General features: G+C 36.8%; 1 protein-coding gene across 6 annotated transcripts in view; it reads left to right on the top strand.

Annotated features, from left to right (window-relative positions):
* Window positions 1-14,712, top strand: part of LOC143356306 (RYamide receptor) — an 84,244-nt gene that overhangs the window by 14,039 nt on the left and 55,493 nt on the right. For 3 of the 6 annotated variants that reach the window (XR_013082651.1, XM_076791871.1, XM_076791876.1), the window contains exons 1-3: window positions 1,297-1,435; window positions 9,853-10,267; window positions 13,664-13,914. Coding sequence is in view for 5 of the 6 variants with exons in the window: in XM_076791871.1 (XP_076647986.1) it covers window positions 9,887-10,267; window positions 13,664-13,914 (632 nt within the window). In the remaining variant the exon portion in view is untranslated. Of the gene's footprint in view, window positions 1-1,296; window positions 1,436-9,852; window positions 10,268-13,663; window positions 13,915-14,712 lie in introns of those variants that run through there. The other 3 variants (XM_076791875.1, XM_076791872.1, XM_076791873.1) reach the window with 1 other exon arrangement.

Here is a 14,712-nt window from a genome sequence, read left to right as displayed (position 1 = left end):
AAGAAACTTGCCGCAAAATTGTTTATAACAACGAAAATTGTTGTTAAATTTGAAGTTGCAAAATATGAAAGAAAACCTTGTATCCAATGTTACACATGCGAATACTAATCCTACATTATAAAATACTAATGGTTCCTTTCAAACTTTTTCTTTTCTCGATGTATAGAAGGTGCAGATGTAAAGTAAAACTTTAACAACAATTTTGCGGCAAGTTTCTTTGACAAATGTCCACCGATCCAGGACGGATGACCCTTATACACCCTGTACAAGAAATTTTTATTCATGCTATCTACTGAATAAAAGTTAATAAATTAGTAGACTGTCCTATCTTATCGTTCACGATTGTATTGATAACAGGACAAGATACTCCCAGGCAAGTTCATACACCCAGTTAAGGCAACAGAAACGTTTGAATACGTTATGTTGGACAATCGCGCCGGTCGCTAAATTATTACAATTCCGCTCGTATTGCGGAAAAGGAGTCAGGTGTATTTCACGTGCAATTCCGTGCGTTTGTCGCGCGGGTTAGGCGGCTGCGCGGCCTGCGAGCAACAAACGGCCGGGGGAACAGAGATGGCGGATTATTTGCCTTTGATGAAAATTTTAATACGGGAGGAATGTTCAAATTGCGCGGTACAACATATCTTGCGCGGAAGCCGCGCGGAGTATCAAGCAGACGGACGACAAAGAGAATAAAATCGCCCGGTACCTCGTTAAATATTCACACGCATCTACTTTTTAAAACTCGACCGCGGCGACACGGTAGGAAAAATATTCCAATTCCGGCGCTGCTAGATTAAAATGGCGGAACCTCCCCGGCCCCCAGGAAGACTTTCGAACCGTTGTTGGCCCGACACGAATGTTCAACGTTGTCCGTTTCCGTTCTTGTTCGACGAAAACATGGAATAAGAAATCGTGTCATGGAGTATTCAAACTGTTAATTTTATAAACCCTCGCGGAGGAAATTAATCAATTTTTTGGCGGCTTGCAGCCTGCTCGTGAAATGATTAAGCTTCGTTCTTCCCCGGAAGAAGCGAGGTAGGGAAAGGTTAAATTAGTTTTTAATTTGCTTTAGATATTCTGAGATCTATAATTTAATTAATTTCCGTGAAAACTAATGATTCGTATTTTCGAGAACGATTTCGAGAATCGTATTCGAGAACGGAGCAGATCCGAAAGTTCGTGGGAATTTACGACGCTGAGAATGCAGGCAGAATGAGCATGTTAATGTCATAGCACGAACCAATGAAATGGTAATGCACTTAGCTGTTATATTTAACGCAGTTGCTCCGAATATCTCGCGTTGAACGGTCTGAAATAGTGTACGCCATTTACGGCAGGTGATCGAATTTATCTTACAAGTTTAACGCGTGTCGGGATAACACAATTTCCGTCCGCTTTTCAGGCGATGCAAACAGATATCGGAAAATAAAAGGTAAGGCGCTTACATGCGCCGTCACGGATATTGAAGTTTCCTTTTAGAATTCTGCTCTACACAATGACCAAATTCGCGTGGCGTGAAAATTTTGCAAAGTAAATGACACGTTCCTAATTGGGAATATTCATGTGCAAAACTATGTGTATCGAGCACAATTTGTTATTTTTCGTTTCAAATTTCCAACGTTATTTTTCGATTAAAATCTTTATAGAAGCCTCTATTGTTAGTCGAAGCCTTTGATTAAAGCACACAGAATTTTTATAATACGCTCGTATCGTATGGCATTAATTAATCTCATGATTGTTAGTATGTACAATGGAACGTAACACAATTTGTTATACTCATCCATCGAAATAATTACCTTTGTACTGTATGGCACTGTGGCTAACATTAATCTTATAATCATGGTTCAAAGTATTGCCGAAACAAATCATTGCAAGCAATAAACAAAATTCTTATTTAGCTTTAATTATCGCAGCGACATATTAGATTAATTAATTAGTAAAACATACGTCGAGCATCATTGTGCAAGTTAAATTAAAGGAGTTCGTAATTAAAAATTTAAATTTCCTTATACTTATCAGAGTTTTAATTTTTTCATATTCCAATATTCATTTTAAAGTACAAATATGTACAATGGTAAATGTACATATATTGTTCTTATAATAATGTTTGAGCTTCCCGTTATACCATTTCCACACTCTACATTCATTTAATTAAATGCAAAGCAGATAGTAGTATTTGCAATAGAGATGAGTTTTATACTTAAAGAACGAAAATGAAACAGAGAGAAATGTTTAAATTGTTTTGCATACTTTCTATTCGTTGTCTTAACGTTCTCGTAATTTAGCGACCATTGTGCTAAAAAAAATTGTAAATAGAATTGTAAACAGCTCTACTTATGATGCGTATAATATTGGCAGAATGTGTTTGACAGGTTCTCGCCTCAGTTTAATTCAAAACACAGTTAAACTCTGTCTTAACGTTCCTGGCAAGCAATACTGAAATTGTAATCCGACAGTAAGTGCGATCAAATTTACGGCGCCCGCGTTAGGCTATAATAAATCCGACTTAGGCGCTCCTCTGTGTACTTTGCGCGGAGATTAATGAACTTCGACCGGAAGTCTCCCTTGCCGACAATTATCGACGGCAATTTGCATTTTTGACACTGAGAAATTGCGTTTAGCCAACATCGTCCCGCGATCTCGCCACACTTTAACACGAGGCGTTTGCAATATGAACGCTGCGGTAAATTATGTTTAATTACAAAATTATTAACGATCCATTTCTGCTTACACGAGGTGAGTCACAGGTGTGGCACAATATACAATAGTTCTAAAAGGTATTTAAGCATTTATGGTTCTCGTATGTAAAATTGTTGGTGTGTAATTTATGATAATTTTTTCAAAACAAATAGCACAACCATAATCCTGAAGCTTACGGATTATGAAAATAAAAGACTTACAATGAGTCCAAATTTATTGTTTGTTACGTATAGAAAAGTTTCATTAGAATTCGTTTCGATTAGAATTTTTCTAATCTCTTTCCTGAGAAAGAAAAACGTCCCAACCTGGGATGATTATGCTCCGGCTGGACATTTATATAAAATTCGCCACTATAGATGGTATCGTGTATACAGGCTGTCACATGGATGCCGGATATATCCGACGCGCGTACACATAGGTCATCAGTCGGATGCCGGATATATCCGGCGCTCGTACACACAGGTCATTAGACGGATGTCGGATGTAATGGGCGCTCGTATCGAAAGGATTAAAAACAGACACTCCCTCTCATTTTTAGGGTATATAAACCCATTCATTTTGATCCTCTTCAGTCAGTAAGTGTACAGTAACGTGCAGAATTCCGCGTGCAGAGTCGCGTTCATAAGAATCAGTTCCAGTGAGATCGGGCAAAAGTTCCCTTTCGTATCAATAAACTATTCCGATATTCAACACCGAGCATCATAGGTAAACTACCTTTATTATACATTCAATCGCGACACCAACACTTGTAACACACATTCAAATCAGAATATATTCGTGTTATTTCGTAAATCTCACAACCTATAAACCCTTAACCTCTTAAGCACCGTACGCCAATATAGTCAAGGGTCAAGTTAAATTAGATTAACAAAGTGCTTGCTATGCTTTAACCCCTTGCGCTGCGGTTTATTTTACAGTTACAGTCATTAGGTCTTCTTTTCTTCTCATAATTTTCTAGAAGGAAGAGAAAATTTATACTTATTATACGCCTGTGTATTCTGCAATGGCTGTATGTATTAACACTTTTTTTTTTGTCGTTAGAAAGCATGAGGCGGGCGTAACGGGTCGAAACAAAGTTTGGCACGCAGATGCGGGCAACACGCGTCACTTCCGCTCAGCGGGTAATAAAGCATTTAATTAAAAATATCTCGTATATGGTGCATTTTCGACAAGTTCTTCTCCCCCGTAGTTCCACCACATTCCTCCACTCGCCATCTTCCTCCCAAAGTTCTGTTAATTCTTTCGCCAGCTGGGGTGAATTGTCTGTCGCATCAAAACTGCTAAGAGTAGTTCTGCGCCTGATTTTCGAGCTATACAAAGTTAATCTGAAGACGAAGACGACAAAACATATGACACTTTAGGTCAGCGTCCCCTAGACAGTCTCAAATAAAAACAACAATATACAATCCATGAAAACTGTTTTTCTCATCGAAACTTTCACGCGCTTAGTTTTTACCCTTAATCTCCCCGCTGTAGAAAGCTAGATTGGAAACGAATGAAATAAAAGCTGAAATTTCCACGCCCCCCGGATGTTCTCAAATGAAAAAATACTTCACAACTTCATCAAAAAGTTCGTCCGTATTTTCTAAATGTTTCGAAATAATAATATGCAATTCTGATAAAGACTGATAAAGACAGATAATAAACTCTTTAAGATAAGACAATAAACTCTTTAATTGTAATGATTCTGTTGTATTTGAAAAGAACGATGATATTAACAGAAACAGAAATTATAAAAAAACGTAAGCGTAGCATTTATATCGCAGAAGAGAAATGTTATTATAAATTGAATATAAACGACCATTTAGCTAAAGGAATGTTTTACATTCTATACAAGATCAACTTTTGACAGTTCGAATATGACAAATATTTAAATATATAATATCAAAAATAACAATTTCAATATGTGTAACAGTTTTAATTACGGTTAACGTCTAGAAATGAGTATTTCTACCCTGCAGTGCCAACCTCATTTTTCTTGTCGTGCTTAAAATTTGACGTCTGAAATTATAATTTAATGAATAAACAACTGGACATTAACGACTTCATCAATCTTACTTTTGGCCGGCTTCGTTTATCTCGCCCTCCAAATATTTACTTATACATTCTTTTCAGGGTCTACAATTTCTCAAATCTTTCACGGGTACAGTCATTTGCGACGTGATTTGCTGTGTCTGTTAATCGTGACCTGCTTCTATTAATATTCTCAGCCATATTTCTATCGTACGAAATTCCCAGCACGCACGGAATACAAAACATTCTGCAAAATCTGTTTCGGGAATTTAGCTTAGTAATATATAAAAGGATTTTTAATAAATCGCATGTATTATAAAAAGTATCGTATACAGTACTTTATACAAAAGTCTAAAAAATTTGTATACCTTCAATACGTATATGTAATTAATAAACTAAATACTAATTGTTTGAATGATTTTACTAATTATTTGATTTGCTACGTATCTCACAAAAGTAAAAATTTATTATAATTATTGTTATGATTAAAAGTATTTATTGAAATTAGCATACTTGTTCTTAAATTTCAGAATGTGTAATAATAACAAATCATTCGTACGCAGCACATAGAGAGAATGTTTTAAAGATTATTTCAGTAAATTGTGAAAATATCAAAGTAAGCTAAATATTGCAGAGAAAAGTGGCATCCGAAAATCGATGAAACGCAGGTACTATTATTTAATTTTGATTTAATTACCTACTGAAGTTTGAAACCAAACTAACTGGTAAAATTTCAGGTGAAATTGTAATTAAGATTGCCTGTATAGTAGAAATGAAACATAACAAGATTTTATAGGTTTCAATTTTCAAAAGAAAATCAAAGATAACATTCCACTTTCATTCCGTTTAGACCACATCCATCAAATTTCGAGTGTGTGACATTGATGGATGTGAAACGGATCAATGAGAGAGTTATTCACAGATTTGTCTTTCTATATCGTGACGTAGTCGCCTGTTTCAAATTACGCAATAACTACGATTACTTTGCAATGCAACATCTGGGCTTCATATTATTTATGACACGTACATATGCGGCTACAGAGCAGAGAAACTATCAAAATAAATTTTGTTTACCTATTTATACATTCAAATATAATTTCCATTCCATTCGTTATTATTTTTTCACTTTAAATATAAATATTGATTGGTTTGGAATCTCTATTAAAATAAATAGAATCGAATGTTCAATAAAGTCAAAAGTGTGTTTCAGTATATACTAATACAGCGAATATGCATTAGCAAATGTAACCAGTGTCGCCAGATGAGGGGAGGGAGCACGAATCGAGGGGAAAAAGTTACCCTCTCTCTGTCAGTACTGTGAACGAAACGCGTCACGTGACCGAGCCGTGCAGGAAGCATGGGGAATAGCGCGGTAGAAGGGGTAATTAGTGTGGGGGAACAAGTCTTGATCTGACGACTCTGAATGTAATCATACATTTTAATCGAAGCTATTAAAAAATTTAAATGTGCAAAATATTGCATACTTCGATATTTCCACAGTAGGTGAAATTAAAGTTAAGTGACGTCTAAATTAACTGAAATTATTCGGGCAACATTCTCGTTGTGTTAATAAACCGGCGTTCCAATTTGAATTTAAATTTTATCCAACCGTGATCAATCCGGACATGTATAATTTCCAAGCATGAAGTAATAACTGAAGTAATAAAATTATTATTATGAAGTAATAATAATAATTATTCAACCCTTCGATCAACTTAACACATTTTCTGACAACACTGACTCTGAATTAATGGTACGTTTCACATTTTTTTTTTATTCGTTGTGAATGCGTAATTTTAACACATTTTAAAATACTAATGGAAAGAACAAATGGAGATTTTTAAAAAGAAATTACTGTTCCGAATTTCTAACTTTTCTTTTCCAAATACATATGTGTTTTATTTGTTCCTTTTAAATTATCGGCAATTTCGCGAGACACAAGATTCCCATTTTGCAAGGCCAAAAGGAATGAAGGAACTGTTAATCAAGAACATGCCGAGAAGTAAAGATCGATCGAGAGAAACGATATTAAATGAACAGATATTAAAGTTTTTACTTACGTAAAATTCACATTTTACTCATTTCCACTCTATTTTTATCTCCGAACGTTATTTGGTTCTATTCTCGGAGAACTGGCCGTCGTTTATGTCATCGAACCATTTTGTTTGCATAATACTAAAATGTCGACCTGATTTTCTAGTAAAATAACGCTAAAGACATATTAATATATTATTACTAGATTTTATGCATTTATAAGAAAAATAAGCAGATAAAATCACGATTGTTTAGGATTGTTTAGGACGAAATGTTATAGGAAGGAAAATATCAAAGAAATCAGTAATTTGAGTTCAAAATGCCACCATTTTGTAAAGAATCATGGCAACAGTCAATACATATTTTGCAAAACGTGCTCTACAGAAAAATATATAACTCCTGCAATTCGCACTATCTTTACTTTGAAAAAATTAACGTATGCACCTCTAACACCGACAAATATGTGTGCAAAATTCCAATGCATGAGGTTTAACAGTTTTTCTGAAAAAAATTCTTTGATTGAGATTGGTCTCGTTTAGTCAGAAAAATATTGCTAATATATTGGTGGAAATTTCATTAAAAGACAATTAAAAACAAAATAATTATGTCGTTCGATATTACTGTACCATATTTATTGCTGGCTGTTGCACATAATAAATAACAACGAATTGATTCCCAAGGCACGATTTAGGCGACCAGTATGCATTTGGAAATTTCCAACCATTTATTTTCGGCCCATTTCGAGCTAATTAGATTAACCTGCCATCCTGTTTTTCTGGATCACCCTGTACACAACAACCCCGAAACGAGATCACATTCTCTGGACAATCATGCGACTATATAATCCAGACCTTTGGTAACCGCGACCCGGTTAATCGAGTTCCCACTGTACTTCGTGCGATCTCATACATGATTATGATCGATTTATGCAAATGTTACCGAGATGTTAATGCCATCAGAAATTGTTTGAAGTTCAAAATTTCTTTTCAACCCGAAGCAAACGGTTGCAAAAATGCTGACGACTATACTGCGAATCTTTATACAAAATAAAAATTGTTTGTGTCGATTACAACAAATAGGAGATACGTAAAAGTTTGTCTCTGGTATTTCACCTATTCATTTTTATTATATGTGCATAAAATCCGCAGTCTGCTAATGACACTCTCGTTGTAGCAAATATTGACATTTATTGACATTTAAATTTTTTTAATTTAGCCGAAATCAAGAACACTCCCACGCCGACATTTTAATTTGCGTTTAATTTGTGTATTGCGAAGATTGCCAACTATATTTGGATCGTCAAGTATTATCACGGACTGTCTCCCGCATGAAAATTTATGCTCATTCGAACATTATGCAATTCGTTTCGCGACTCTTATTAATCTTGCAACTGAATTTCGTCTTCTGTAATAACAGCTCATTAGCCCATAATAATTGTTCAATATTTACCGTCGGAAGTTCGCTAGAAACTGAACTATGCTCGCAACTACATGAAAGTTTCTTACCAGAGTATACAGAAATTATATACTTCTCGATGATTTCAAAACATTTCAAGTTTCCTTAACTTCACAGTTGATTTGCAGTGCAACTAAATCCTTGAATAAAGAACAGGTTTCCGTTCAACGCAACATTAAATTGGTCTGAAAAATGATTGCACGCAGTTTCAGAGTCTAATTAAAACATCGAACTATAAACTGCATACTATACCTCCATTGGTAATTTAAAACCATGGTAAATTTCCTTAGCGTCTCGGTGTATTTATAATTGATTTGAATCTTTGAGCAAAGAACAAGTTTCGTTTCAACAGCATTTTAAGTTGACCTGAAAAACGTTTGCATGCAGCAACAGAGTCTGACTATACCGTCAGCGTGTTGTATAGAATTTTTCCGAGATTACCTTCTACCAATTATACGTGGAACGACGGAGGGAATCGATTTATGTAAGAAAGATCCAGTTTCATCTTTTTAAGAGTAATAAGACGACGTTCCTGGAAAAACGTTTTGTTTCGCGGAAGGAAGGGAAGATTTTTACCTAACTACCCTCGACAACGAACAAACAGCTTTTTCGCTCGAACAGTGCCGAGCGCAGGGGATACAATATTAATTAGCGACGCGTGGTTGTTCAGTCGCATTCTGCGAAAGTACTCTCTTCGTTACTTACAATTAGCGTGTCTATTTACCGTAAACGCGACGGCGCAGACGTCGGATACATGTCCCGAGGCCCCGGGCCTCTCTCGAATCTTTTACGAACGAACTTCGCTCTTCGTTTGAAATGCAGAATGCACGTTCCATTAGCGGCAAAACTCCCTGCATCGCAGCGTCCGCGGCCCGACTTTCCCGAGGCGTTCACTCGCTAACAAGTTCAACATAAACTTATTAATCTCGCGAAGCGGTAAGCCATTTGACCGTTTTTCTGTTTTTGAGTTTCGGCACTGAAGCAAACAAATTACCGAAATGATCGAATGAGTTTTCTTAAAAAATAGAACAGACGCGGAAGTTGATCGAATGAAAGGTGTTCCGTTTCGGGAGGGAAATCTTTTCATGCATGCGGCTGCATGTGCAAGCGTTTAGGTGATCTCAAGGTCAAATCTACCAACGTATTCGTGACATTTTTCTGATTGAGATGACACCAAACGTGACACAATTTGGATGATATTCACTCGTCTAAATTAATGGAGATCGAGGTTCTGGAATATCGTGAATTGAATGAGTAAATATCGTCCAAATTGTGTCGTGTTTAGTGTCGTTTCAATCAGAACAGCGTCACGAATACGTGGGAAAAATTTTTCATAAAGAAACGACGAAATTAAGAACGAGTAAGTTTTGTCACTGGATTATTATAATTGGCCGCAATGTATTGATTGTACAAAAATAGCCGAAAGGGTCAATGAAATGTAAACCGTCCGAATATTAATAATATAATATTAAGTCGTCACATGTATCGAGGCATTCCTGTAAAAAAATTATTCCACTAAAACAGAACATCTTTCGTTCAATCTGCTCATACCTTTTCTCATTCTTCTTTTTTTTTTTTTTTTTGAGAAAGCTGAATTGATCGCAGAAATCAGATAGTATTTTAACCATCCAATGATTCTACTGTTAGGTCAGCATGCACTGAGAGACGTGTTGCTGCAACCATGAGCTACGGCGAAGAAAACCACACCGTGCACATCCTGCAGATCTACAATGGCTCGAACTCGACGCTGTTAGAACTCGAAATCACGTGCAACTATTTCGAGGGATCGTACAGTCTCTTCTCGACGAGCTGGTTCATGTGCATCATTTATTTCTTGTACGGTGCCGTCTTCATTGTCGCGTTGACGGGCAACGGTCTGGTCTGCTACGTCGTGCACAGTGATGTCCGGATGAAAACCGTGACGAACTTGTTCATCGTGAACCTAGCCGTCAGCGACATCCTGATGGCCTTCTTCTGCGTGCCGCCCAGTTTCGTCAGCCTTTTCGTGTTGCAGTATTGGCCGTTTGGCCCGAAGCTTTGTCCTATCGTCAACTTCCTCCAGGTATCTACGCACAATCGTTTCTACGTATTATACTTGTCGACTCCGTGGCGAATCGTTGCTTTTATTAGCAGCTGCCTCAAAAGTTTCTTTCGCAATGTGTACGTTCAACATCAACACGAGTGTGTTATTGCAAACAACGTGACGATCATCCGTTCGTTAACGTTTTCTTGCTTCCTAAGCTTCATTTTGCACTGCCTCGCAATTTACATTCTTAAGAAAGAAAAAAAACTAGATTGAATTTGCACTGTTCGAATAAGAATCAAAAACGAAACGAACTTTTCGGACAACCTAATATTTCAATGAGATCGCACCATGCTTGTTGGTAACCTTAATGCGTATATTGTTGCAAATCATTGATGATTGCCTGTTTGAGCGGAGTACCTATAATACCATGACTTTTATGTGGCCTTGAGAACCAAAAGTAAATAGAAATTCTGTGATTAAAAAAATGTTTACGATAAAGGAAGAAATAAAAAATTTATTTTGACTGCTCAAGGTCACAGTAGCCATGATTCGAGGTCATGATTAGAGTAGACGCAATTTAGAAGTAAGCAGATTAAAAATATTTATGATTATCAAATTATTATAATATTTAATAATTAATTTATATTATGAAAAGAAGAAAGATATTATTATTTATTTTGTGAGGTACTAATTTTGCAATAATACCATTATAAGAAGATGAAAAGGTTACCAAAATCAAGCTTTTCGATTATAATGTAACTAGTTCGTTAACTGTAAAGGTCGGTGTTGCAAACAGTCGTTCAAAGCCATTTGATCCATTGCACTGCTCACTGTTTACCGAAAAAGGGAAGATAAAAAGCCAATCAGGCCTACTTGTATACAGTCGTTGTTCCATTAATCCTTTTCAGCTGGGCAAGTTCACAGAAGCTTAAGCGATCATTTGGACAAGCTTGTTCATCAAACAACCGTTCGAACACTTTCGGACCGTACTAACGAGGGTCAGTCAGATATAAACAGGATTCTTCTCCGATTTTCTGTTTCAATGGAATTTTCTAAAAAATACTACCGAGTAAAGTCCTGGTCTAAGCGCAATACTCGGCTCCGTGCTGTGACATAGATCGTGTATGACTACTATTTTCTTGTGACCGCGCGGCCGAAGGCGCACTGCATACCGTCAATTAAACCACTAAATACAGTTCAAATTATATCTTCTTTAGTGTCATTTAGATAATGTCTGTTTGAGTCCGTGTAGAGTATAAGTCCACATAAGAATGTCGTAAAACACAACTTTTAGTATTTTCTGTGCAATTCCGATAGTTTGCAATATTTGAAGAAATTTTGTTTCCGCATCATGTACTAAACTAATCGCTCTCACTTCTCAAAAGAATTCAAGTCTGTTTAAGACTGTCCGTATATTAATGGGAGTCACGGTAAATGTCTGTGTATGCGGCTCCAGCGTCTCTCATTCAATGCAGACAATTCTTAATTTGCGTAAACATCCGCAGTTTATTCAACACGGACTAGTTGCTATTTGGGAAAAGGTTAAACATCCTTGAATCGAGTGTTTAGATTAGCCATGGTAGCGAGAAATGAAAATAGCAGGGAAATGAGTCGATTTCAATAACGGACAGGATTCGAGACTTGTTACATCGCATTGTTGTCCAACGTTTCGTTTCGTATGCGATTTCGTGGCACATAAAATCCCGCAGTTCCTGCCCCCCTGCGGCCAATTCACGGCAGTTTACGCGGAAACTCGTGTAACCATGTTACGTCCGGCATCAGCGAAGTTTCCTTTGCGGAAACTTGGAGCTTTCTCGAAATTCGTCGATAATCTGCTATTTCGTATGGAGTCCGCGGTATCGATGTTGTCGTAGCGTCCACAAAGGACGCCCGTCGCAAAGGAAATAGTCTGTTATCATCGATAGAGGCCGGCGTTTATCTTTCGTCAAACGAAATTATGGCATCCGTCGTTCAGAAAATGATGAAACTTTGCAAGCAAGTGGAGCAACTTCTCTGCACCCGTACAGTACCAACAAATGAATTCAAACATTTTTCTTTCTCGTATATGAAATTTCTGATTCGTAACAGTAGCTTCTTATTGTTAGTCTAACCCAGACCAAGCACAAATAATACAGGGTGTCCCGGTATTAATTGAACGGTGGAGGGGGTGATTTTGCATGAGAAAATAAGTCGAAAATGTGAAATGAATTTTTTTCATTTGACGCCTTGTATTCGAGAAAATCGAGTTAGAAAATTCGCCGAACTCGCAGACTATTGAACAGGAAACGTCTGACGTGTCTGATCATCACCGACTCATTCTACTTCTTACGAATGCTAGGCACGCAAACCTGACGGATCTTCAAATTCGATTTTCTCGAAAACAAAGCCTCGAGCGAGAAAAATTTATTCCGTATTTTCGACTTATTTTCTCACCTAGAATCAACCCCCCCCCCCCCCACACGGTTGTACCATCAACACTGGGACACCCTGTATAAAATGCCTTGTAGAAGTGAGAAGTGATTTTCAATCAAGTTGTAATCTAGGAGAACCAATTAGAGCCAGTATATTTACAGGTTGGAAATGTAAATTTCATAGAAGAATAAAAATTATTCGGTGTACAGTTTTATTTAAAAACTGGTTGATTTAACAGCAACACGTCCATTTGTGCAAGTGGCTGTAATCATTTAATCACCAACTGTATTAGTAAGTTCAAATATGTAAATTGATAATTTTTATATTGATTTATTACTTAAAAAATTATATTGAAAGCAAAGCTCGAGTTCGAGTCATATTAAGTGAAGCACTACGTTTGAATGCATTTAGAGATTAAAGGAATGGGCATGGAGAACGTTTTGATTACCGACATGGAAATAATAACGAGCATTTCGCACGCATAATTGAGCAACGGAATTCGAGCTTAATGCTGTCGAAAACCACAAAAATCACTGGTTCAGATCACTAGCTTTGCTTGTTAGACCGCTAACGACAACGACGACGCTACCCTGGTGACGCCTGACGACTAATGGCGTGCTCTCATCGTTAACAAAGCTCGTGTCCTGAAAAACATCTACCCAAAATTCCAGTGTTTGCAGACACCGATTCGTTTGTGAAAATCGTTTATCGATTCCAGTGTCTCGGGTCGTGACTGAATCCTCGTTTTTAGCATTCATCATTTAAATCCGATAAGTAAAAAACTTATTCTCCCCGTCTCATTACTTACGGGATCACTTGATATATGGGATATTCTGAGTGACGCATCTTGAGCGTGCATGTGTTTTACAGAAAGGTATGTTACAGAGTCGATTTTTGAGATATTAAGTGGTTCTGATTTCAGTTGTCTTTATTGTACGTCTACACTTTATTTTTAATTATAAGCAGACGTTGCGAATAATTTCCGCAGGCTAATAACATAATCACGTATTCTATTTCCAGGCAGTATCGGTCCTAGTGAGCGCATACACCCTCGTGGCTATAAGTATAGATCGCTATAGAGCCATCATGTGGCCCTTGAAGCCAAAACTGAGCAAACGGCAGGCTCAGTTTTTGATTCTGTCTGTTTGGTTGCTTGCGTTAGCAATATCAACTCCACTGCCCATCGTATCGAAACTGACACAACCATCGCTACAGTACATAGTATGCAATCACTATCTCTGCGAAGAAGTATGGCCGTCGACAGAAAATAGGTAATGCATGATAAAGTAATTTCACGATTTATGTTAAATATGTTCACCATTGAAAAGACGCTGCTTCCAATAGAAAATGTCCAATATAAAAACATATAGGAAACGTAAAATAAAGATTCCTGCATAAAATGTATCAGGTATAGTCTGTTATATAGACAAAAAATTATAAAACTTCTTGTACACACAAGAGAGTTATTTAAAACTCGATTAATAAACTTGCTAGAAAGTAGATGCTGCTACTCTTAGAAGTTAATTTATTTGTTTTTCACTATAATAATCACCCGGAAACAGAATTGAATCGTACGAAAATGGCGAGGTTCCTTTGTCAAAAGTTAAATGAGTTTCCAAGTACGATTCTTCTAAAAACAAAGCTTCACAGAGCAAATTTAGATTCCTTTTGAACAGTCGTCCTGATGTGCCCTACATTTCTTAGTTTAATATTAGGTGCACGAATTCATTCGTGGTCCTTTGTCGATCGGTTACATATTTGCGAACAGTCGATCTAGAGGAAATTGTTCTTCTACTTTATAGAAGAACTGTACCTTAATTTTCGCGACGACCTCCATTTTCTTTTTCACTTGTCAAGTAAAATAGTACGAAATTAACAATAAATCGTGCAGAAATAGTGACTACTTTTTTTGTTTTTGTTACAAAAATAGTGCTTGGTTTAATCAATTTTATTTAGAGAAGGAAGTATGTTTGTTTGACGTTATCGTTAGAAATCGTACGTTTCATAGTATGTGAGAATCTAATAAAACGTGCAGTGGCCTTTCACCCATTCTATCGCACTGCGCTTCC

The sequence above is a fragment of the Halictus rubicundus genome, chromosome 8 (assembly GCF_050948215.1).
Source record: "Halictus rubicundus isolate RS-2024b chromosome 8, iyHalRubi1_principal, whole genome shotgun sequence".
Classification (NCBI taxonomy): Eukaryota; Metazoa; Arthropoda; class Insecta; order Hymenoptera; family Halictidae; genus Halictus; species Halictus rubicundus.
Note: the sequence above shows the minus strand (reverse complement) of the source record. Positions and strands in the feature narration are given on the sequence as shown.